The sequence below is a fragment of the Esox lucius genome, chromosome 13 (genome assembly GCF_011004845.1).
Source record: "Esox lucius isolate fEsoLuc1 chromosome 13, fEsoLuc1.pri, whole genome shotgun sequence".
NCBI lineage: Eukaryota > Metazoa > Chordata > Actinopteri > Esociformes > Esocidae > Esox > Esox lucius.
In genome coordinates this window covers 17789820-17816327 of record NC_047581.1, presented here as the reverse complement: position 1 = coordinate 17816327, position 26508 = coordinate 17789820, and the positions used below count along the sequence as shown (strand labels likewise).

The 26508-nt window shown below is 39.5% G+C and overlaps 1 protein-coding gene across 14 annotated transcripts in view; it reads left to right on the top strand.

The window, feature by feature from the left end:
* Positions 1–26508, top strand: part of LOC105014257 (AP2-associated protein kinase 1) — a 40638-nt gene that overhangs the window by 3126 nt on the left and 11004 nt on the right. For 7 of the 14 annotated variants that reach the window (XM_029124535.2, XM_029124532.2, XM_029124529.2 and 4 more), the window contains exons 2-17: positions 5224–5342; positions 9821–9929; positions 10041–10183; positions 10589–10710; positions 11761–11842; positions 12454–12586; positions 13822–13925; positions 14562–14641; positions 14731–14885; positions 17378–17553; positions 18037–18579; positions 19542–19735; positions 20062–20252; positions 20368–20457; positions 24144–24248; positions 25016–25087. In XM_029124535.2, the coding sequence (XP_028980368.2) occupies positions 5286–5342; positions 9821–9929; positions 10041–10183; positions 10589–10710; positions 11761–11842; positions 12454–12586; positions 13822–13925; positions 14562–14641; positions 14731–14885; positions 17378–17553; positions 18037–18579; positions 19542–19735; positions 20062–20252; positions 20368–20457; positions 24144–24248; positions 25016–25087 (2356 nt within the window). In that variant the 5' untranslated portion in view covers positions 5224–5285. Of the gene's footprint in view, positions 1–5223; positions 5343–8023; positions 8160–9820; positions 9930–10040; positions 10184–10588; positions 10711–11760; positions 11843–12453; positions 12587–13821; positions 13926–14561; positions 14642–14730; positions 14886–17377; positions 17554–18036; positions 18580–19541; positions 19736–20061; positions 20253–20367; positions 20458–24143; positions 24249–25015; positions 25088–26508 lie in introns of those variants that run through there. The other 7 variants (XM_029124536.2, XM_029124531.2, XM_029124538.2 and 4 more) reach the window with 5 other exon arrangements.

The following is a 26508-nucleotide window of genomic DNA, read 5'->3' as shown; positions in this document are numbered from 1 at the left end:
TGTCAACAGGGCATGTGATTAGTGCAAAGCATGCATGTGCAGTGCCTTGTTAAACTCAAAATATAATTTTCAAACGTTTTGGCTCTTTGCCATATACAAATAAGAGGAAGTCATTTTATTAACCAAATTGTCAGCTTATCTAGTGATCCACCAAAAACCTAATATTCCTATGATTTACATAGTTAGTAATAATACTAATGTAGGAAAGCAAAATATGAAATGTATCAGAATTTCATAGTTATGGTAAATTTACTAACTAATGTAAAATTAGCCTAGTTGAAGAAATCTTTTGAGACAGGAAAACCCACACTGCAATGCTGTCTAGACAGGGCTTGATGGCTAAGAATAGTTTTACCTCAGTGGCTAGTTAGACTGTTAGCATTATTTATCAAGAATACAATGCCAATAGCAATATTGTTGTAAAATGTAGGAGTTTACCATGAATTTAGGAGTTTAAAACTTAATATGTTCAATTTGGTAAAGATCATGATACTAGCTAAATTAACTTTTGTTGCTATGTAGCTTTTTAACAGAGATGGCCTATTAAGGAAAGATGAGCTGAAACACGATTGCCGGTGAATAGATTAACATATTCATGGGTTGCACACTTTGTCACAATATATTTTTCAATGTTACTTTTGGGGGCTGATGTCCAAATGAGCATGTTACTCTACAATCTCAATGGGAACTGATTAAGATCTGGTGTTAAGTACATTCATTCTTGAAAACATGATAACATTTTTAAAGGAAAATGATTTGTAACTAAAATGTTTGTAATCATTTTGATGTCAACAAATAGATTTTAGGTGTAATGTTAACTAGCTTAACGTTATCATTGGTAGCCATTTTTGAGGGAACCCTCACTTGTCATAGGATTCCCTTCTACCTGAAAATACCTCTGTCTGAAAGCAGACAAAAACACAATGTTTTGCATCAAGGATGTTTCTAACAAACTATATAGTGTTGTGATGAGGATAAAGATGGGAGGATGTGTATTAGATAATTATGTCCATACCATCTACTTGCTGATTAGGCAATATGGAGTGTAGGTAATTGTTTTCAAAGCTTTTGAAATGAGCTTTTACTTCCGACTTATTTTACGACTAATTTTGTTATGACATCGCAGCTGGGATAGCGTCAATGAAGTGTGCACATTGAAAGTCACTTGTGAAATGTGCCAAATAAGCCTACCAACATACTGTAATAGGCATGGACATTAATGTGATTATTTTTGTATCACAAGGATGGTTGTTCACTTTTGTGCCTGTTCTAGCTTTTGAGCAGAGTAACATGCATATAAGATGCTAGATGAATAACTAACAAACCACTTATATCAGTCAACCAATTAATTGCTCAGGCTCAAAAAATATATCTGTAGTAACATTGGAACAACAGTGTTCCACAACATTTATTCATTTATTAGACTATTTGCTGAGAGAGTTGAGGAATGGCTGGAAAACCTTTTGCATGAGTTGTCTATGTATTGTAGTTTTAAATAGAGGTAGGATGATTAATAGAAAGCTATCAACAACAATTAAAATACATCAATCACCTTTTACCGTTGTTGCTAATTAGCCTTTAGTAGAGCCTGCTAATACAGGCTAGTATTGAAAACAGTACAATTGATAAATTACACAGCAGCTGGAGAAGTGTAAAGGGTAAATCAAAGTTGGGTTGCTTATTAACTTTATAGACGTTACATGTGTTTTTATGATCCGTACATTTTGTCAATGTTGCCTAGCTCTAGTTTTGCTGTTGTCTAAAGAAACATAAAGCTAGAATAATTTTCCCTTATTTAGGCATGTAGTGTAATTGCTGGTGTGATAACATAAGCCCTTTCCAATGCTGTATGATTGGCCTTGTCATGGAAGAAGTCTGCCCACTGCACCATTTTTCTCACTCGCCTGTTAAAAAAACAACAACAATGCAGCCAGTGGGGCATGTTGGGAAAACGCAAGGCTTGCATTTTAAACTACCAGCCTTTCAGTTTTCTATTCACTAAGAGTATTGACTGGTGCTAGATGGTTTATTTGATGGTAGCTTAATGCCAACTGGTTAATTTAGGATAATGCAGAAACCTCTATGAGCGTGACATGTTTTTTTAATAGTATAGGCAATAGCTCCACTTCAGGCATGAAAAACATTCACTGAACTTTATATTTTTTTATAATGCGTTTTAGTTTTATTTGCACTTGGTTGAGTGGAAAGGGTAGTCTATAATTTGCTTGTTGTTGTTGGCTTGTCCAATCTGGTTAGTCAATGTGCTGCTGTGTGTAAAGGTTGCTAATCCCTTCTAATTTCACACAGAAGCCTGAGATTAGAACGCACAAACTAGCAGGGGCTTGGCAGTGCAAACACACGCACTATGTTGTGTTCAGGTCTACATGTTTATGTGCTTGTCCTCACAGTGTAGTCTGATTTTAATTCCAGGGTTTTTACATACAATTTCAGTCAGTAATTTTGTCAATATATAAATCATCCCTAAGAACAACATAGATTTGTTTTCTTAATATTTTCCTTGTTAATATTTTATTATAATAATCTTATTATTATCAAGACTGGGCGGCAACTAATGAGTATTCTGATTCTATAAATGTGTCAATTACTACTTTGATATATAAATCAATCTGATATAGAAAAAACAAACATACATTCCACCCTTAGATGCCAGTGTTTAATAAACATTTAAAATAATATTTGTAGCATTTTTGTTTCATTTCACATAAAGCTCTATTCAAAATAACTTAAAACATTTTCATTGTTCTAGAATCGATCCAGAATTCCAGTGTGCTTAGTTACCTATAACATATAGAGACTTACATGGACAAATGTGCAACAGTAATATATCACTGAGAATATTATAACAGACAGCTTTAACTGTAGTTCATAGACAACATGAAAATAATTTGACAGTGAATGCATTTTCCTCCAAGTTTGTATTGTGTCCCATCACTTCGCCCTGACATGGATATTACAGCTGTTATAATTGGCATGCTTGTGAATCTCATCTACAATTAAATCTAAAAGTTGTTGGTCAGTGACAGTGGCCCTCATTGATGAAACGTGCGTACAATCAAATTTGATCTTAAAATGATCATTTCACAAACAGATCAGTATTATCTTTGTTGTGTACTTACGATCAAACTCGCCTCTGGTCGGAGCTTGATTCGCAATAAGACCATAATTATCACGAAAAACAACAATCATAACAGCCTCTGTAACAACAACCACATTTAAAATTATAATAATAGGTAATATAAGATGATGAGGAATATAACACATACTTGCATCACTACCGTAGGCTATTATTGTATTATTTATTTCACTTTATTCTGAATTTTCTCATCTCTTTTGTTCATGTGTGTGTAATGCGCTAGACAAACTTGCTTTGCCTTGCGTTTCCTAAGTCACTCAGGCCATATCGGCGTATTTGGAGATCATTAAAGGTCCTTATAATTTCAGTGGCTGGCTTCTTTATTAGCTAACAGGTTTAAATTGTCTAGTGAGAGGATAAATAAACCAGTGGTTCTGGGTTGAGCAGTTAACCTAATGATGGCAGAGCTTGCTCTTTTAAAGGACTTTGGCTCTGGGCTGAGATGTGAAAGTGTTCAATAACTGTACTGATTTTGTCACTAAGAATGAATAATGGTTAATTAACCCTTTCAGCCTATAATCTATGTTGAAATCTGTCAATTCATAGGCTGCTGAGCGCCACAGACGCATATATTACGGGTGAGTCATATGTAAATAAGCACAGGTGCAGGGCATTCTCACAATTTATCAATATGCAATGACATCCACGCTCATTTGACCAGGTGCGACAGTTTCATGAATCTTGGAGATCATCATTAGTCTCTCCAGCGTTCAATCAGATCTTTTCTGAGGTTTCATGAATGAGGGCCATTGGATTTTTTTTGTCCTCTGTATTCCAGCACTTGGAAATTATACAGTAATACTGGGTTTATGTTTAGACTGTCAGCTTTAATTTAAGGGTTTTTTCATCCAAATGGATATATCGCATAAACCAATTAGAAATGAAAGCATGTTTAGCCCCCCATCTTGGGGTACTGGAAGTATTTGAAATGATAATTTCAACAGATGCTGGGTGTCATCCCTGTTGATGCTTTGCCAGGCCTGTAATGCAGCCATCTTCAATTCCTGCCTCTTTCTGTTTTTTTTTTTGCCCTCAGTATTGTGTTTAGCATATAAACAACATGTATAATTTCATTCAAATCTAGTGATTTACTTGGCCAGTCAAGACCTTACATCAAGGTTATTACTGAATGTCATTTTTTGTAACTGTGTCTCTTTTGTGTAGCCATTGTTGTATGTAGGCCTACCTACTCAAGTCAAATACAAACAAAATTGAATGTTGCCTTACAAAATTATGATGGGTCTACCGCCCTTGGTAGCCTTTTGTTGAGTCACCCAGTAACCAAGTCAAAGGGAAAAAGGCCTCTTATGTCAATTTAGAAAGGGTGGCAATTAAAAGTAATCTCAAAAGATATTTAGCCAAATGTATTGCAAATTAATCAGTATTGAAAACAAAATAACCTTAGCTGACAGTGTGCACATTGGTGTTTTTACCCCCTATCTCCCATGTATGGATTAGCAGGCCGAAGGGAGATGGATATGCCTGCTGCCCTGTGTCAGCACATTGTGCCTGTAGTAGCTGGAGCATGTCACACCAGCATAGTCTCTAGTCTCGGTCCTGCTGCTCAGCTGTCTGCAGTCTTCCCTTCAGTCTCGGCTCTGGGCCTACTGCCTACACACACTAACTGTAAATTACAATGTGTGTTAATGAGTGTGAGAGAGGGCTCACTGTCACCTAGGGTTGTGTGATGTTCTACTGTAATGATGAGGTAATGGATAAACTGGAGGAGGTCTGTGCTACTCTGCTCACAGTCAACCACCCAGCAGTGTCTACCTCATTGACTCCGAGAGACTGGAGGGGGCTGACTTGCCATGACTCTGGGCTGATTCAGTCACTGTCTCTGACATTTGTCAAGGTCAAAGCAAAGCTTGTTGACTTGAGGAACCAGTCTCACAAAGCAAACATTTAGTTAATCCCTCTTTAGATGTTTTCTTCTGTTTAGTTTAGTGTATTATGTTCTGGTTAGGTTCGATGAATACGCAGCTGGCCACACCTAACCTGTGCCATTCAGTCACTGGCCAATGTTTTCAATGCTGAAATGTAATCATCCTTTATTCCTTTCCCCACAGGAGGCTTCGCTATTGTCTTCCTGGTGCGGACCCATCAGGGGGTGCGGTGTGCCCTTAAAAGGATGTATGTCAACAACGAGCATGACTTGCAGATCTGCAAGTTAGAGATCCAGATCATGGTGGGCTGAAGTTCTATTCCAACTGTTAACCTTACTACCTGGAAAGGGTATGGGTGCAGATCTGAGCTTTTTTGGTATCTTTAATCTAGGTGTCAACCACGGAGGGCCTACTTTTTGCTGGTTTAATCCAAATAAAACATTCTTAGGACACCTCTGACCTTTTACTTTAAAAATGCTCCCGAACCAGTGACTGCCATTTTAAATCCAAGTGCTAGGCCTATAGCAAACTCCTGGTGCTTGCAATTTTTGGTTGCCCCAAGTAAAGGCTTTTTTTCCGGCAACCTTTCCAAGTAGGCAATTGGCATGGAGGTCTCATCTAATTGTAGATGTCGAGACTAATGATTGCAAAATGTAACACATTTCTGTAATGCTCTAGCTATGACACTTGGACTTTCCATCAGGATTGAACGTCTTGTTTTTTCCAACTGTGCATCAGGGTAAGATGCACTTGGGTCCAGGCAGGTTTTGAACTTAATTATCTTAGTGATATGTTTTTGTTTGAAATAAAGGAAAAGTATTATTTTTGCATAACATAGCTCATTACCTGGGTTCTTTAATGTCATGTTTTTGCTTATCTCTATCAATGGTGCCAGTTGGAGATTCTCATTTAGTTATACAGAGGTCCTTCAATAGTGAGTGCATATATTTGTACTGGCCCCCTGTGGTAATGGACTCCACCACCCTGCCCTTACAAGTGCCATGCTCATGCTATTACCAAGTGATCTACACTGGGCCATGTGATTCCATTGCTCTAACTTTAGACAACTTTTGTTAATCTGTGAGGATAATAATTTACCAACAATATTAAGTTCAAAAAGTATATTAATGCTAATTATTTTTTTTAATCAGTGTCTCCTAGTTGTCATCATGAATTTGAATGCGGAATCATATGCATTTTCCCTGTAGGAAAGTCAATTACGATTAACTGCAAATCTTAGGATAAAGTGTTCACTTTTCAAAAGAACAGTGAATGCTAACATTTGCTCTGAATTGTGTTCAATTTAACTAGTTCATGTCCCCTTTTATTCTAAGATTTTAGAATTGTTTAGAATGATGCATCTAAATTTTAATTGTTGTAATGTTATTTTATTATTCAATTATGTTAGTTAAGCTTTTGTAAAATACTGGGACAGCATTCAGTATATTTTATGCACTCGGTTTTGCTGGGCTACAATATACTGCTAGATTGGATATATTGCTATATTTGATATACTGCAGTTTCGCATGGTGTACGTATGCAAGTCACTGTATATTTGTTCAGATCCCTGAACAGTTCTCATATTACTGAATTACAAATTACGTTACATTTGTTATTTTATTTTATAAGACACAGAAATAAATTATTGTAAGATGGACAGTTTTTTTAAGTTTTGCGTAGGTTTTACAAACCCTGTGGCTCTAGCAGTCTAGTTGTTACAGGTCTGGATGGTACAGAGACCCATAACAACTGATGCAAAGTGGTGTAGTGTACATGAACAGTGAGAAACAAACACAGACAACCAAAGCTACCGTCAAACATAAAACATTATTGGGCAAAAGGTGCGGAGCTGGACCCAAGAAATGAAATAATAGTCCAAACACCCCTAAACTGGAATTGCCTGCCTCAAGAACTGCATGGCTGACTATTAACCAATACAAAAATAGTGGGTGGTCCGCTCAGTTATAACTAGTGTTTTTAGACAAGGTTTTCCTACGGGTTGTGTATGCCCGAGGGCAAATTGCTAAAATCCCCCCTTTTCCCAGGGACTAAACAAACCACACAGGTTAAACACTAAACAAAACACCACAGCAATACATACTCACATGAAACAGGACAAAGTGAGATGTATGTGCCTATCTATCTATCTATCTATCTATCTATCTATCTATCTATCTATCTATCTATCTATCTATCTATCTATCAAAAAGGCTGTGTCTCTCAAGAGTGTCTATGTCCATGTGGGGTAAAGCAAAAGCGTCTCCCTAGGAGAACCAACTGACTGGGTTTTAAAACCAGGGATGTGTGATGTGATTGGGTAATGGAAAAAGGAACAGGTGGTTCAATTAGGAGGGCTGTCCACTGATTGGTCCACCTCAACAGTCAGGCGATGCACTCATGACTGCCAGGTGGGAAACACTAACGAGCACAATCAGGAACATAAAGGACACCTGGGGAAACACAAACACACATACAGGGTACCTGCATGCCTAACAGTAGGTATTCAATCCCAACACTTTATATTTGTTAGGGACATTTTGCTGCAATTACAGTATTAAGACCTGGCCCAGATTTGCTCCAGGTTGTTATGCTGGTGGACTGCAATTTTTAAATAGTGCCACAGATCGTAAATGGGATTGAGATCAGGGGCCGTATGTCGTTGCCATATTGAAATGAAGATATTAAAATAAAAATGTAGGCAAGTGTCATTGATTAAACATGAAACCAATAATGATATACTGAATAGTCAAGATGTGTTCAGCTAATTGTCAGCCTCTTACTTGTCTGGCAGCTTATAAAGAAATGTGTTCATCTTTTGATGGTGCAATAATTTGCCCAATCATGTGTCCCATCTATAGCACCAACTACACCAGGTGGTCCAGCTATGGCCATGAAGTCGGCTTTGTTTCTTTGTAGTTGGCGATTTGAGGGAACCGAATGATTTGCCAGATGATATGGGGTCTGGGGAGGGTATTTATTGTTTGATGTAATATTGACAGATGACTGAGATATACGTAGTTCATCCGCGCTGCATATCTGCATTTTCGCTCTGGCCAAGTAGCGTCGAGTTGTTATTGGGTTGTTTCTGTTTCTTTGATCATAATACCTTCACGATTAAGGTAATACCTTTTTAAAATCTCAGTATCATTCAATGTTTCTAACGTTGACTTGATTATGAGGCGGATTGTCGGCAGTAGCTCTTTTTGGCTTGTTTGTGACTTGGTCTTAGCGACTTAGGCATCCTGACTACTTCTAACATTTCCCAGGTTTAGGATATGGTTTTGGCACTGAAATGCTTTGTGAAATACTCTCAGGCCAAAAGTCTAGGAGTCCTAAAGTTAGGTCTGACACACCCATTTTTTTTTATTTTTATAGTTACTCCTAAATCAGCAAGCTAGGAAATTCTTTTAGGCTTAAGATGTTTTGTGAATATGGCCCCAGGACTTTTAAGTGGGCCATTGTAAGACATCCACCGTTTTGCTCTTGAGCCATTACAATGATGTTTTCCCTTGTGCTTGGGTCTGTGTCCTGCTAGAAGGTGAATTTCCTCCCAAGCTTAATTTTTTGTGAACTGAAGCAGGTTCTTTTGTAGTTTTTCCTTTTATTTTGCTCAATGCATTAATCTTTCAATTTTAACAAGATGTTCAAACCTGATGGAAAGCATCCCTAAAGCATGAATCTGCTACCATCACTTATCTATAGGAATGGTGTATCTTGAGGCATGGGCAGTTAGGTTTGTGCCACACATACCGCTTAAAATGTTGGAATTTTAAAATAATATATAAATGTAAGATTATATGTCTTGCCTGGAAAGATTCTCATTTAGAAATGTCTTGCTTCCTCCCTTCCTCCATCCAGAGCAATGTAAAGGGTGCAATAGGGCCTTGCTTAATGACCAAATGGCATTTCTCTTTTTACCTTGTTGGCTCAGGGATTAAAACCCAACCATGTTTTATTTTTGACCTCTAGGCTATCTGCCGCCCTTGGATAAAGGGGGTGGATCTATAGCTTTCCCCAAGAAGGGGTTTTGTTGTTAAAGAAGCATTCAATTGAGAATTTATTCAGGCAAGATATTTTTGGTTTTAGACCACTGCTCAAATTGAATGTTTTTGAAGTTTTTGACACATTTGCTAAGCTTGTTAGTGGTCATCTGAAACATCATCTGAAACTCTTTGCTTAGCGGGAGCACAAAGCCTTCAGGACTATCCCAAAGCAAAATTAACCATGTTTAAGTGCTTGCTTCTCCAAAATGTATAATAAAAAAAAACAATCAAATTATAGCTTGGTGTGTATGTGCACTGATTTTATGTTGTTAATGCTGTCAGCTCGATTTTTGTGAAACATACTGTACAGACAGAAGAGACAGTAGCAGGAGGGTGTGTAGAAAATGAGTAATTCACTTTTGGAGCCTGCTACTGTTGAGTTGGCATTTGTACAGCTACACAGCACAACAACCCAGGGCCTCCATTCCCTAACTGGAGGCCCTGCTGTGAGATAACCAGTGCTTGCAGACACACCCTCTGGAGTAGAATTTGTCACGTTTGGGGTTATCATTTTTACTTCCTGCCCTTTCAACAAAACTCCTTTAGCTGTCAGTATGCTAAAGCAGTCCATTACACTGACACTTAGTCAACCTAAAAAACCAACAAGGATCATCGATGTTATGGCAGCATGTGTGGAACCTGAAAGCCAGCTACAGATTATTTAACTTTATTTTTCTGAATTATTAACAGCGCATGCATGTCTCTCTGCCTGTCTGTCTGCATGTGTGTTTTTGCAGAGGGACCTTGTGGGCCACAGGAATATAGTGGGTTTCCTGGATTCCAGTATTGCTGCTGTAGGAGCAGGAGATGTCTGGGAAGTCCTTATCCTTATGGACTTCTGTCGTGGTACCCCTCTTTCCATCGCAATCATTTTAATTAGTATACAAACCTCTTACCATTACATAACTATCTCTTGTGTTTCCAAACCCATTGTAAGTCCTCCTTGGTTTGTTGCAGGCGGTCAGGTGGTTAACCTGATGAACCAGCGTCTGCAGACAGGCTTCACTGAGGCAGAGGTGCTACAGATCTTCTGTGACACCTGTGAGGCCCTGGCCCGCCTCCACCAGTGCAAGACACCAATCATCCATCGAGATCTCAAGGCATGAGTGCTTCACCAACAGAGTCTGCACCATACTCACATTTTAGGGCCGTATAGACATTGCCCTGGCTTTCCTATTAATTTGTTGCAAGATCAGAAATGTGTTGCAAGAGCAGAAGTAAACCAAAAAGTATTTGAGTTTGTTACATACCATTCAAAGATCAAGGAGTAGTGGTGTGAATGTTTAATACTCTCTTTTTGTTCTTCACAACATTTCCTAAAATGTTTAAGGCAACTACAAAGCTGAAGCTGCAATTCAAATGCCAATTCACATGGAATTCAAATTATTCTTTAAAAAAATAAATAGAAACATGATTACAAAAATAGGATGTTTAAATGTAAAGCAAGTGTTGCATTTGTCACATCCCCTAGTCAAAAAAAAACTTTTTTGTTTCAATCTCTGCAGGTGGAGAACATCCTGCTCCATGACCGAGGACACTACGTGCTGTGTGACTTTGGCAGCGCCACCAACCGCTTCCAGAACCCTCAGACAGAGGGTGTGCAAGTGGTGGAGGAGGAAATCAAGAAGTGAGTAATTCTGAAGAGCAAAATACAGAACTCATAGAAGTGGTTTCAGGGTGTAGTTGAAGGTACGCTATGCAAGTTCTGGATCTGATACAATTATTACTAGCTACGCACATACTGACCGGTCTGAAGCAGTGTCACCTCCAACTTTTGATGCTGGAGCAATGAATACTGACTTTTGTTTTAGATGGGGTCAAAGTTGTTGGGTTCCTGGCAAGCTTGATGGGTTGATCTAGGTTTTCGCGTTAGATGCATTACCATATTTTAGCGACTCGTTGATTGTTCGCTAGCGTACATGATGCCACAATCGTGCAAGCTGAAACAATAATACTCAAGGCTAAATCTAGCTAAAAGGCAATGTAATTGCTTTTATCGTGCAGTAGTCACTTATGCATTAGATTTGGTAAAACAACCCACAATGCATACTTGTTTTCTTTCTTTTGCAGCGAACACCAGGTGGTAACACTATTTTCCAGCAGGAAATGGTTATCAAGAAGTGTCTGTTCAGACACATAAGTCAATGTTAGTTTATCATCTTGACCAAAGACTTTGAAGAAACCTTCCTAAAACGTATCTGCGCTCCTACAAATAAAAATAAAAACAAGGACAATGAATTTGTGCCCCATCCACCCCCGGTGCATCACACTCAATTTTGTATATTTATCACTCGCACAAATAGCTTAGTTTGCCAAGTTAAATAACCGGCTGTAATTAGCAACAAAGGCTATCTAGAGTAATTTCTCCTATTCCCAGTTGAAAATGCTAGGTGGCTGAAATTACAAATAAAGTCCATAAGTTTTTGGACAGTGACACAAGTTGTTGTTTTGGTGCAGAAAAGTGTTCTGGGGACAGATAAGAAAAATGTGAACATGCACCATTGATGGCAAGAGGGAAGAATTTACTGACCTTAACTTAGGGGGTGTTATGATTGGGCATGTGTGACTGCTACTGGGAACTGCTCACTAGTTTTCATTAATGATGTCAGATGCTGATGGCAGCCGGATCAAAGTCCTTTCTAAATTTGTGTACTCCCTTCCTTCCCCATATCTTAAGGTACACTACTCTGTCATACCGAGCCCCAGAGATGATAAATCTCTACAATGGTATGGTCATCACTACAAAGGCAGACATCTGGGTGAGTTGGCATGCTGCTGAATCTCCATGAAAGATTATTAAGTATATGTAAGGTGCAAGATTTGTCCAGTTGAGATTTGTGTGTGTGGAGTGAGATAAAAAAATGTGTCCGTTGATGGTTGTGTGTGTACGTTGGGAGCAGGCTATAGTCAATTTGGTTCCAGGGGGGGATTATTCATGAGTCCTACTGCTGTAGGAAAGAAACTGTTCTTGTGGCGGGAGGTTTGACAGACCTCAGTCTTCTGCCTGAGGGGAGTGCATTAAATAGTCCATTTCCGGGTTGAGAGGGATCAGCCCTGATTGTTGCTGCTCGCCTCTGCGTCCTGGAGGTGAGTAGGTCGTGTAGAGACCGCAAATTTCAGCCAATCTGCAGAGCGGATGATCCCTTGCGGCCTCCCCTCGTCTTTGGCAGTGACTGCAGTGTACCAGGTGATGGAGAAGGTCAAGATGGACTGTATGATGGCAGTGTAGAAATGCACCATCATAGTCGTTGGCAGGTTGAACTTTTTCAGCTGTTGCAGGAAGTACATCCTCTGCTGTGCTTTCTTTGTAAGAGAGCTGATGTTCAGCTCCCACTTGAAGTCTTGATGTCCACTTTGCTGTCTTTTGCAGGCTATGGGCTGCCTGCTGTATAAGCTGTGCTACTTTACCCTGCCATTTGGGGAGAGCCAGGTGGCCATCTGTGATGGCAGCTTCACTATTCCAGACAACTCTCGCTACTCACAGGATATGCACTGCCTCATCAGTGAGTAGCTATCTGACCTGTCACCTACGGTTGGGAATTGCCTGTTACTTCACAATATGATATTATTTTGATATTACTATGATAGTACTGTGGTTCTTTGTTTTGTGATATACTCAGTATTGCGATTCAATATTGAATTATATTGTGATCATTTTTGTACTATTCTAATTTGTAATACATTTGGTAGTCATACACATATGAACAAACAGCAAAAATCCACTATCTCATTATTAAACATTTTTACACAAGTTTTCATTTAAAACGTATTTGTGCAGATTAACACTGAGTGTTCATTGAACACATCTGAAGGGCGCTCTTGGGCTGCTTTACTCAGATCCATTCATTAAAATATTAGAAACCTTTTCTTAAAAGAAACGTTACACCATGAAACACATAAAAAATAAATGTGTGTGTATTTTTAGTAACATCTAACGTGATATTGCAGCTCAATTTCCAAACAAATCTTGTGACTAGTGTCTACGTCACAGTTCGAATTACTGTTAAGTAATTTAATGTGTTTGCTAGCATTAATCTCAAACTGATATTGAAATCCCAGCACACAACAAAACTGTGTAAATCCCCTAGACACAAACACACTATACATATACACACTATACATATACACACTATACATACACACACTATACATATACACACTATACATACACACACTATACATACACACACTATACATACACACACTATACATACACAAACCATCCTGCGCTGGGAAGGAAGGGTGGTAGGCTGAGGTACGCATGGTTGAAGCCATGGTAAGCATGGTAATAGTACAACTACTAAAGGGGCGGTATGTAGGATTTCTACTGTACTATTTGCATGAATACACGCAAAAATTATTAGTCGACTGTTTTAGACGAACGATTCTACACAGTTTCCATTTAAACCAAAAATACTTTTAAAACATTAAATGAAGTGCTATGAATCGTGTCATTTCAATTCAAAGTATAACTATGTCCCGGAAAAGCAAGTGAATCCCTTGCGCTGTGTTTCCGCCCGCAGGTGAAATAAACATTCTAAGATTATTGGTGTCTGTTTATCAATGCAATGTTGTGTGGAAGAAAATCGCAATGCTATGCTGTATAGACCTCCCCCACCCCTACTCTCACCTCATACTCATTGTGTCAGTCTTTCTCCTCTGGCTTTCACAGTGCAAAGTATTAAAGATAAAGATAAATCTGTGTCATAATAAACAAACATATTCTTCTGTTAATCAGGATACATGCTAGAGCCTGACCCTGAGAAAAGACCAGATATCTACCAAGTTTCCTACTTCGCCTTCAAGCTTGCCAGGATCGAATGCCCCATCCAAAATGTACATGTAAGTCACCTTGGCTGTTTTCCATCCCGACACCCCTTGCTATGGAGAAATGTCAGCACTAAGGGCTTATTTACATTATGATACACTTTCCGAGACTAATTAAAGAACACTCAAGTCCCTACATTATTTTGTTGTATTAAGCTGCAGATATGAATAGCTGGAGACATCACCTTCCAAGTGAGTGTGCACCAAATGTTTTGATTGGGGGCCCTCTGGAGGTTTCCAAGTGTGAAGTATCGAGTTTTTGTGCAATCTTAATGCATTGATCAATGTTCCCGCAGTCTACGCCAACATCCCTGTGTGGTACATCTCGAATATGCCAGTGTAAATTCAAACTCTATAGAAATTATGCATGCTAAGATAAGCCTGTTTGGCGTTTTATTCTCACTTTCGCAATGTAAATAAGCCCTATGTCATCTGACATAGCACGTCCGACCATGTTACCAGGGGGATAAAAAAGCTAATTCATGCAATCTGTAAATTATCATTACATTGCTGTAGTTGTGTTATTCAGATGATAGGTAATACGTAATAATCAAGGGTTCTTTTTCACTGTCTTTGACAAAAATAAATCTCTGTGAAGCGGATTCAAGTCATAGCTTATGCATAGTATTGTAACTCTTGACCCCTTTTCAGAACTCCCCTATTCCTTCAAAACTTCCTGAGCCAATCAGAGCCAGTGATGCTGTGGCCAAAAAGAGTCAATCCAAAGCTAGGTGAGCATCTGGTCTTTTTTTAAAGTTAGAAATGCCAAGCTTATACAGCTAGAGATGGCAATCATTTTGTTCCCTTCCTTTCCACACAGGCTTACAGACCCCGTGCCCACAATGGAGACCTCTATTGCACCCAGGTCACGGCCCAAAGCTGGAGTTGCCCAGCCCATTGGCATTCTGCCCATCCAGCCGGCACTCACCCCACGCAAGAGACCAAACATGGCTGCCGGAGGGACCCCGCCTATAGGTACACACAGACTACCTTCTGTACCTCCTCTGTTTCACAATCAGGCATTAAACCAGGAGAACTTGATTATGAGAGATGAGGTTTTCTAGCAGTCAAAAGTATTTTATCCTGCAATAAGACACTCGCTAAAATAGTCATCCCTTGTTAAGGTTGGCATTAAACTGTTAAATGTCTTTGGCTAACATAATGTGGCCTTTTAATCCCAGTGGTTCAATTTGTCTATTTGGACATGGCTTCTAATAGTCTTAATGGTGTCACCGGTAATCCAAAACCTTCCAGTGTACCTGACTAATTAAAACATTGAATGTTATTTGCTCAGCTGCACTGCACTCTTACTTTCAAAGGGAACATTTGCATAAAGTCAGCTAAGCCATTATGCTGAAAGTGAGACTTTTAGCTAGTTAGTTTTAGTTGACAAAACATCCTGACATTTTATTCTAGTTTTTTTTAATCAAAAAATATATTCATACAAAGTGCCAATACAATACAAAATTATTCTCAGGCCAAGTTACCCCCTTGTTTCATTTGATATTTTCTCTCGTCTGACCTAAACCAATTCAACTAGGCTAATATATGGCTAGGCCATGGTTCACTGGTCAGCTTAGAATTCTCTGCAATGTGTGTATCTGAGTCCCAGAACAGGTATAGATCCCACAATTACGCAGCACATCCCATGCTTCCCTTCCTCAGTTCTCCCCATCCTTTATCATCAGAGAAGATGAGGTAAATGGACTCTTCAAAAACAACTTCAGGAAGGTGATCGGCCAGGAAGTTTTTTTTCTCTGGCAATACATAAAGGGATAGTATTGTTGAAAGTCCCCGTACCCCAAGTTGGTCCATCAGGCACATATATAATATTTTTTTAACAATCCATTATTTAGCTCTGTCTCAGTCAATAATTAGCGTTATTAGCATCATACCGATTCATCAATTTAAACCATACGTACTGTATCACTATCGCAAAGCAACATCGTAAAAACGACAATAAATCACTCCGAACTAAGACGAGTGTTGTTGTTTACCTAAAAGAACATGACGTTGTTTTCCTCAAAATGAAGTTTTAATTTTCACAATAAAATTTTCACAATAAAATAATTTTAAGTAAACGGGTACTTCATGTGTTTACCGGTCAGTTTTGTTCACAATTTTATCGATCCATGCGTGTGTTCGGGAAGACTAAGTTCATACATCACCTTAAATGTAAGTTAGTATTCGCTAGCTAAAAAGCAAGTTACCTATTTTATCTTTGATTTTCACCTCGGACAGTCAAACTTTATTTGTTTGAGAGAGAAAGGAAAATACCTATATATTATGTCTCACTCTGAATATGAGCAGGAAGAAAGCAGGGGGATAGAGCCTTAATTGTTTTAACCATAATACACAGATTAATTGACCGAATAGAAGCTTGGACAGCAGCTAAAGGGGATGATGGTGAACACGTTAATCCCCAACCCTTGCCTAGAATATCTGGAGGCAATGTGTACTTGGTGTATTATAACATAACAAATTGTAAGTATTGTCCCATTTGCAGACCTGGTAGAATTTAATTTCAAGACCCATGAGCTGGCAAATGAACAGGCAGAAGTCGACATCTATACAAACAAAGGAAATCCAGAAGTTCAACGTTTATTTCTCAAATGCACCAAATATCACAGCGTTTTCCTGCACAAATAAATGTTTGTGACATGGCACACATGTACATAGTAAGAATTAAGAAATATATATAAAGCAAAAATAGAGCAATAATATTCATAAAGTTGTACCTTGCAGTCATTTTAAAAAGCTAGTTGAAGTGACCTATAGCATTGTTCAAATTCCCAAAAAAACGGACTGTTTCATGCTTAAATGACTACAGAACCATGCCTCTCACCGTGGTCATCATGAAGGAGTTTGAGTGCATAGTCATGTGCTATCTCAAAACAATCACTTTTTTGCAGCCTAAGGATGGCCTGTTTCACTTGCATTGAGAGCTCCTTTGACCACATGTTGTGGGTTCAAAGCAACAGCTTCCAAATGAGAATGCCACACATGGAATCAACTCCAGACTTTTTAAATGCTTAAGTGAAGAAGAAATAACAAAGGAGTAGCCCACACCTGTCCAATTGTCCAATTATATTTCTTCCCTTGAAAAAGAGGGCACTACATTTTAAAGAGCTGTAATTCCTAAACCCTTCCTCCAATTTGGATGTGAATACCCTCAAATTAAAGCTGACTTTAAGCCCATATTCAACTAACTTTTATATATTTTGGTAAACAGCCAAAATAACCAAACTTGTCGGTGTCCAATTATTTCCGCACCTAACTGTCTGTACCACTTACGTTAGTTGAACAATGTGATTATATTCCAATTTATTCTGTCATGGCTCTACACATCAATCGCAGAGTCCATCCTGAGCTCCTCCATCACAGTTTCTTTATCTGCAATGTGTTGTACGGTCATGTGAAATAAATACAATTTAAATATGAAAATCCATCTTGACGTTTCTGTGTAGGGGCTACTCAGCCTGCTACTGTTGTCCAATCAGCGCCTCAAGCACCTGCTGGATCGGCCGCACCCTCATCTCAGACCACGCCTTCGCAGCCCATGGCCACTCCTCAGCATCAGCAGGGTCTGTTCATAAAGCAGCAGGCTGCAGCCTTCTTCAGCCCACAGCAGCAGGTCAAACAGGTGTGGATACTGTATGTCATATTAGTCTGCTAAAGGTACTATAATTTTTTTTTGTCAGATAAGCTTGTTACCATTTGCCAAATACATTAATTTACATTTTGTTTTATGTCTGAATAGTGTTACGATGAGACAAAAATGTTGCATGCGTAAGGAAATGTCAATGTTTAAGTATACATTTATCATTTGGATGTGTAGAGTGCACATTTAGCAGGACTGCTGAATTACCCTGTGGCTTTAAATAAAATGTTATCTCAATGAATAACGTTTTTGGCTCTCCAGGAACTCCCCTCTGATCTCTTAATTCAGACATAAATCATTTTTGACATTAATCAAAATTAAATCAATGTATGACGCATTTTATGGAAGACACTGGGGACAGAAGAGTATTCAGTATTTACATGAGGTGATCTAGATTCAATGAAGGCTTAATGAGAAAATATGGAGGCTTATTGAGAAAGTTGTTCCTATCCTATTCCTGAGCAGCATCCGCTAGAGCAGACCCTCTACAAACCGTTGCATCCACTAGAGCAGACCCTCTACAAACAACCACCTCCGCTAGGGCAGACCCTCTACAAACAACCACCTCCGCTAGAGCAGACCCTCTACAAACAACCACATCCGCTAGAGCAGACCCTCTACAAACAACCACATCCGCTAGAGCAGACCCTCTACAAACAACCACCTCCGCTAGAGCAGACCCTCTACAAACAACCACATCCGCTAGAGCAGACCCTCTACAAACAACCACCTCCGCTAGAGCAGACCCTCTACAAACAACCACCTCCGCTAGAGCAGACCCTCTACAAACAACCACCTCCGCTAGAGCAGACCCTCTACAAACAGCAGCAGCTGCCTCTCTTGCAGGCCCCCCAGGGCCCATTGGCTGTGCAGCCTAAAGCGAATCCTGCAATTCAGGTTGCTCCTCTCCAGCAGCAGCCAGTCAGCCCCTCTGCCCAAACAGCATGCTTCCCTCAGCCTCCAGCCCCAGGCCCTACATCTGATTCTGACCATGACTCTGAGCCCACGGTAACCCCCCTCCTTTTCCGGTAGTCTGCTGCTCTGTGGGGCTGCGGTGCCAACATGTCGTCTCCTTCTCTGTCTGGGGCCTTAAGGCAGCTGCACACTTCATGCAAAAAGAACAATGGAGCACTGTACATGGTCCTCTAAGAAAATTACTTCAAGACTGAAGTACAGTGGATATCAAAAGTGTGTACACACCCTTATTAAAATGTTGCTTTGTTCATGTAAGGGCAGAAATCAAGATCATTCATGTCAGAACTTATTTCGCCTTTTTAAGAAGGTATTTTAACCAACAATATTTAAGTGAAATGGTTGGACAAACAGTTTTACAATTTCTCTGACAAGTAAATACAAATGTTTTTGCCTTGTGTGTGCACACCCCACTACTATTACTTTGTGGAAGCACCATTGCTTGATTAACAGTGCTAATTTTCTGTAAGGAGGTGTAAAGAATAAATAATGGTGTGTAGACGTTTGATATCCGTTGTGAAATATATGCTGTCTCTTCTGTGTGGTTTTTAGGTGTTTAGGCTTTTAGAGTAATTTATTATGAACTCGGTCTTCTGCATTGTGCAATTGGATTAGATTAGTTGGCTTTGAAATAACTGCATGTTTTATTGATCTATATGTAATGACAAAGATTTTCTAGCAGTCTGAAAAGTATACCTCAATGTACTTTGGTTGTATTGTCAAGAAGAATCTGTCATGGGAATCTACCCCTCAGTTCTTTATCTTTTTTGAAGATGTATTGTTCTTTGTTAAGCCTTCTAAATCCTCTATGAAAATGTGAATCAGCTTCGGATGTTCTTCCAAATCATCTATTGGTGCTTTACCACAAATCAACTGTCTTTTTACTAACCAGTACAGTGTATTTGAAATGTAATGCATTTGGGCCTACATTATAGACACTGTCTGTTAGAGAATGGTCCTTGTCGTCTTGATATTCATTGTGATATTTCTCATTCCAGCCTCTGGCTTCTGGCCACGGGCTTTACAAGGTTGGCTCCCTGACACCCCCCTCGTCCCCAAAGATGCCCCCCCGCAGCGGCCACAGACGCATCCTGAGCGATGTCACCCACAGCGCTGTGTTTGGGGTTCCTGTCAGCAAGTCCACCCAGCTACTGCAGGCGGCTGCAGCCGAGGCCAGCCTCAACAAGTCCAAGTGAGCTGAATTAGCCCTTCTCAATGGACTGAGGAAACAAATGTCCATTCATTCCTCACACACACAGACCAATGAACGGTCCATTCATACAACAGAGAGCCCTATAAAAACAGTCCCTTATAGCCCAGATCAACACAGAATTACACAGTCCGTTCAATCTTTATATGTCTCAGTAAGCCTTTAATTGCCCATTCTTCAAACCAGTGTCATCACAATTGATTTTGGGTGTCAGTGTTTTCAAATTAAATAACAAACACAATGACATTTCTCTGAGGCATACTCATGTCTTTTTACTTACTTTTTGTATTAACCTGTGTTTGTTGTAGGTCCGCCAGCACCACCCCTTCTGGCTCCCCCTGTTCCTCACAGCAGAATGTGTGCCAGGCAGGTGAGGGCGGTGCTCAGACAGCCCCCTCTGCTGCATCCACCAGCAGTTGGAACCCCTTTGGTGATGACAACTTCTCCAAGCTCACTGCTGAGGAGCTGCTCAACAAGGACTTTGCCAAGCTGGCCGAGAGTAAGACCACTTTGCCCAGTCGTTGGAAATATCTGCTAGTTCAATGGAAAGGTTGGTAGATAAACATCGCCTCTGTGTTCATTGTTTTTAAAACTGTTGCATTTCTTTATGACAGCTACAACAGGGGAAAGGGACAGTCTCTCTACAGAGAACCTTATTCATCAACCTGTGTCTTCGGCTGGGGTCACAAGCAAGGCTTACCCAGGTATGGCCTTCATTTATTAATAACCGTGTCATAGAGATGACTGTTTCTTTTCTCTCATCTCCACATATTTCACATGGCATCCGTAATCATGTGCTTTTAGCTTTTGGCTTCTGTTATGTGTAAATCTATGTTTGTAAGACCTCTATGTTTCTTAGCGATGTATCTCTCTAAAGGCAGAATGCATCGGTTATCATCCCACTATCAATTTCGGGGTAACAAAGTCACTTACTGATTTTGTTCTCAAATTAGATAGTCAAATAAAAACAGATATAGCATCTTAGCAAAGAGCGAGCAAGGGAGTTGATGGGACAGTCTGTGAGTGGTACGAGGAGAAACTGCCAACCAGCTGTTATTGGCAATAGAGGTTTGGAACTCTTCCTAATTGATCTGTAATGGAATGTGTGTCAAGACATTTCACCATGTATGCCAAAACCATCATACCAACAACATATTTCATGTGGTCTTTTTAAACAGCTCTTACACTAAATGGGTTTTATTTTATTACCCTTTGTGGATTTATAGGCTACATAAAACACTGCAAAGTATTACAAGATATTTGCACAGGACCTTTGACTGAGTTCTCACAACCAAATTGCTTTCTGAACCCAAACAAAGGACATTTCTTCAGCTTTGTTGTCCTTAAATGCAATTGACTTGACTCTGTTGCGTATTGACCTTAACTGCCATACACCTCATCATCCTATCTCCAACATGCTTCCTCCTGTATTTCATTGTTCCCAAAAATAAAATCTGGTGGACTGTGTATCATTCTGATTATGTACATCGCTGTCAATATCTCAGATTGAAAATTAATTGGTGGAGACACTGTCAGTTGGTCTCCATGCTCTATCAGTCACCTCTGAAATTGTTGTCAATTTGGCACTTTACCTCATGCACTCATTTTAACCACAACATTCTATTTTCATGTAATCTAACCCAAGCAAAAGTGCCAATGCAGTTTATATTTGTTGGATGCCATGAAAATGACTTTGGTTAAGCACACCAATAGTTTTGGCCTTGAATTCATGAGAATTAATGTACAGAAAAGTACCCTATACGTATTGGAAAATATAGTAATGGCTATATAGATAGAGCCATTTGGCTTAGTAATGCGGCATGTCACTTGACCCCCCATCAACTGTTTTGTATATCATCATTGGCAATTCATTATGACTTAGATATTCCAAGTGACGTCCACTGAAAGCACACAAAGCAGACTGCATCCATGAATGTCTACTCTGCCAGCTCTCCTCTCCTTCTTTTGACAAATCCTAATTTCTGTGCTTTTACATAAAATATTTTTTATTTATTTCTCAAAGCAAGTCTTTGTTAATGGTTATGTTAGACTCACTTTTGGTATTTGAAAGTACTATTGGAAATTCTATGAAATGTTTAATACTGTATGGAAACATGAGAAATTGTCATTACAAAGTGCTCAAACCTGGCGTTGCATGTCCCACCCTCGGTTAACACAGGCATTCTGACCCACTTGGGTCATTAAAAGATAAACAAGCAGGGATCGTTGAGTGATACTTTTTGTTAAATTTCTTCCCCCATTTAAATTAGAAATATTTTAGTAGCGTGTTTCCATAGGTAATTGACACATTGTTGATTGCATAAGTATTCAACCCCAACACAATGTTTGGTAGAGAGACACATTTTGCAGGAATAGCTGCTTAAAGTCTTCTGGTTTAAGTATGTACCAGCTTTGCACAGTGTCGGAGTGATTTTGCTCCATTCATCTTGGCAGATTTACTTAAGGTTGTTCAGGTTGGCTGAACACATTCTTCAAATATGCTGTAGGACATTCCATTTTTTTTTTATTGAGGCCTTCCATTGTCGCTCTGGACTTGTGTTTGGGATCATTGTCCTGCTGAAAGTTGAATTGCAACTCAAGCTTCTGTTTTTATTTTATTTTTATGAGAGCTATAGCAGGTTCTCTTCCCGTATCTCCCTCTTTCATAGTGGATATCTACCTTTTCCTCCATCCATTTTTCTTCAGTTTTAACAAGATGCCCAGTCCCTGCTGATGAGAAGCATCCCCACAGCTTGGTGTTGCCACCTCCATGCTTCACTGTAGGGATCATGTGTCTTGAGGCATGGACAGTATTCGGTTTGCGTAACACACATTGAGCTTAGATTTTTGGCCAAAAAGCTCCATCTTGGTCTCAGCTGACCAGTAAAACTGTTTCCAAGTTGCAGCTGTGTCATTAACGCTTTCTGGCGAGTTCCAGATGTTCTTCCAAATGATACTTTTTGAGCAACGGCGTCTTTCTTGCCACCCTCTTATATAGGCCACTGTTACGCTAAGTTCTTGATATGGCGGACTGGTGCACAATTTCTCCACTCCCAGCCAGTGAAAACTGTACCACATTCAAAGTGGTAGTTGGCCTCCCTGTTGCTTTTGTCACCAGTCTCCTTCTTTGAGTTTTAAGAAATATCCTATACTTGGCAGTGCATGGGGTGGTGTCATTCCGGTACCACTTCCTGATCATTGATCCAACGGTGCTAACTGGGATAAACCAAACTCTTGGATAGTGTGTTGTACCCTTTTTCTAATCTTTGCATTTGTATTACTTTATCTCTAAATTTTATAGAATACTCTGCGGTCTTCATTTTCCTTGAGATTTACAGCCTGATCCTTCAACACTGGGTTTTTTATCCAGAAAGTCTGGCAGCAACTTGGCTCACTGCTGGAGGCCAATGGTAAGGTAATTGTCTCTTCGTTGAGGCAGTTTTCTTTTCGTCTGTGTTAACTGAAAGCTTCCACAGCACAGGGGTTGAATACTTGTGAAAGCAACATTTTCTTTTTCTTACAAATATTTCACAAAATAACACCAATGTCCCTGTTGATTTAGAGTTTCAGTGTGTGAAAAGAAAATAGCAAAGAAAGCAATGTCAATGTACCATTTGTAATTCAGTAGTATGAGATTTGAGGGTCTGAATAGTTTTGCACACCACTGTATATACACATACAGTATACTGAGGAATCCTATTATGTCCATGATTGTAGCAAATAGACTAAATAGTTTAAGAGTAAGCAACCTAATTAAAGAAAGCACAATCATTCAGTTCTTCAACTGTTCATGGTATTGACAACTGCAACCAGTTTGATGACAAAAAAGGTACTGACAGTATAAAACAAATGTGCATAAAACCTTATTTTACTGGATACTTCATGCTGAAACAATCATTGAACTCCATAGTATTCACAATATGTACTGTTTATGGTATATTTATGAAGTGTTTTAAAGCTTTGTTATTCTATTATTTTAAAACAACCCTATTTTAAATTCCAAGTCCACGTAATTACAGACATCTGTGATAATTTAAAGTACCTAAAGTGACCCCTACATGTAATTTAATTATCTAATATATCTGAAACCAGTAAACTTTGTTTCCCAAAATTCTACCCATCCCTTCACAAAATTATAATGTCGCATATCTGTGAACTAGCAGCTGCTACCTCAGGCTGAAAGCGTTGTGCTTCCCCAACTAATGCTCACCTTTATCATGTCCTCATTTCTAACTGAGCCTAAATCCTTTGCCATGCTCTTACATTATTTTCTCCCCCTAGTCAAACTTAGCTTATGCAGTTTCTCCCTTGCTTTCCTCTTTTTGCCTTTCTCCCTCCTGGTCGTTCCGGTGCTTTCATCTTCGCGCCCCTTTGTCTGGATGGCTCACAGAGAAGCTGATTGAGGGTCTTATGTCCCCAGAGACTTCTCTGCTGCTCCCTGACCTTATACACCTGTCTGGTCCCATCAGCAGCTCTGCAGAAGGGAACAGCAATGGTAACAGACTCCCCTGCTTGCCTTTGTAGTTGTTTATGAACTCAAATTAGTCACATTCTTTTAGCTTGAGTTGTAGCTTTTATCATTTATCTCCTTATCTCAGGGTTTTCTCAGTTTTTCTGTGACAAGAACAAATCTTTCAAATTCGGTGTTTTAATCATTATCGCCTAGAGCATGCATCACGCCCTACTGGTGAATGAACAATCAAGTCTTGATTCTACATACAATCTTTGCTGTCATTTATGCTTGTCACTTATAAAAGCGTGCATTAAAACCTGACTGTTGGCTTACAAATATGAAACAAACTATTGTTGGTTGATAAATTATAATGAGTTACTCAAAATAATGACTCCAGTCAGCAAAGGCAGTCATTCAGTACTAATGGTTTGTGAACAAGTCACAGGTGTGATTTGCCTGCATGGCACCCACTTTTGATAGACAAACATAGCTTTTACATAGCAACACAGAAAAAACAACATCTGGGGCTGTAGTCCAATAACGTTTTTACCATAGACAATGTTTTACCCCCTCACTCTTGCAACTTTCTATTGGGGAATCCTTATGGAGACCGGATGCAGTCAGATGAGTATTTCCTGCCTGGTGGCCCAATTGACAAACTGTGAATGGGATCTCAAACAAGGATCAAATAAATGCATCAACTTCAGAACACACGTCTTGAATGATACAACCAGGCTCTGAGAGAAATTAACCTTTTGTTGAAGTTTAAACATTTTATGTAGGGGGTATTGCTTCTATTTTACTTCTAGTTGCAACCAAGGCTGAGATGTGTGTGGAGTCTCTGATCCCGGGCCTGGAGACAGTCTCAGCCAGCATGCCAGGTTAGTGTCATATACTTGCCCAAAGCACTAAGATGTATTTGCCTGTTTGCATGTTTTATTTCTACCATTAACGTCACGCAGGGATATCGTTGTTGCTTTAGGAGCTCTGTTGAGCCTTCCTATGTGCTTCCTGTTGTTTGGTGTTGAAAGGACCAGGTCATTTATCAGTAACCTGTGCAAACATACCCTTTCAGGTCGTGCTGTCAGGTTTCAATTCAAATTAACATTCTGTCACCATTTATTCATTACAATCAGGAGAGATGTCTGGAACTATTCCCTCAGCAGCTGGGTTTACTGGAGTGATCCTTTACTGTGACTTTCAAAGGCAAACAGGAAAACATTGGCTGTTCACTAATTACTAGCAGGGCAGATTATTCTCTAGATAAATGTAACCATCTGAATGTCTGTGTAATGGCTGAAATGTCTTAGTGAATGTACAGTGGATATCAAGTCAGCACACCCTTATCAAAATTGAATTTTTTTTTCTTTCAACACAACAATGATCTGAAGCAAACAGGCGCTTCAACCAAGGAATATCTTGCATAAAGGATGGTCAATGTCCTGGAATAGCGCAGTCAGAACTCAGACCTCAATCCTGTAGAGAATCTGTGGAGTGGACTGAAGTGGCTTGTACACAGGAGATCCGCTCACAATTTGAGGTTAAACTGTCATGCAAAGAAGAGATGGATAAAATCGCAAAAGTCCTGTTGTGCAAGGTTCATGCAACCCTAGACAAACCAATTTACTTCTGTAATCCAAGCCATAGGTGCTTCCACAAAGTTATGGAGTGAGCACACTTATGCAACCTAGACATTGATAGACATCTTTTTTCACTTAAATGATGTCTTTCAGTAGGGTCAGACGTTTGTTGATTTATTTTATTTTTTTAATATAAACCTCTGAACTCCAGAAATTAAGTGAAAAAACAGTAGTTAATCAAACATGCTCACAAGACTGGCTAGTCCTGGAGATGCTGGACCAGTTTTTGCCGGACCGCGTAATCGGTTGCTGAGTGAGTGACTGACTGACTACCCGTTCTTAAATAGCGTGGTTAGAGAAGCGGACCTGTGAACTATAGGTTCCGAGTTCGTATTAGTAAGAAACGATAGTCAGTTTAACTGTATAAATTTAATTCACGAATGGCCAATCAACTATTTAAACGGCCAGTGGCAAAAGAGGATTTGTTTAGGATAGAGACAAGAGGCTATACTGACACCCAGCCTAAGTACAGCTCCGTGGTGTAGTGGTTAATGATACAGACTTTCATGTGGGAAACCTAGGTTCGAATCTCCAGAAAGCAACACTTTCTATTTCGGGCCAGCTGAACTTGGCTTGCCTGGTTTCTTGTTCACTAAGCTCTTTGCTTTTGGTTGTAGTGTCAGTCTGCTATACCTGAGGGCACCAGGCCAGTGTCCTGTCAT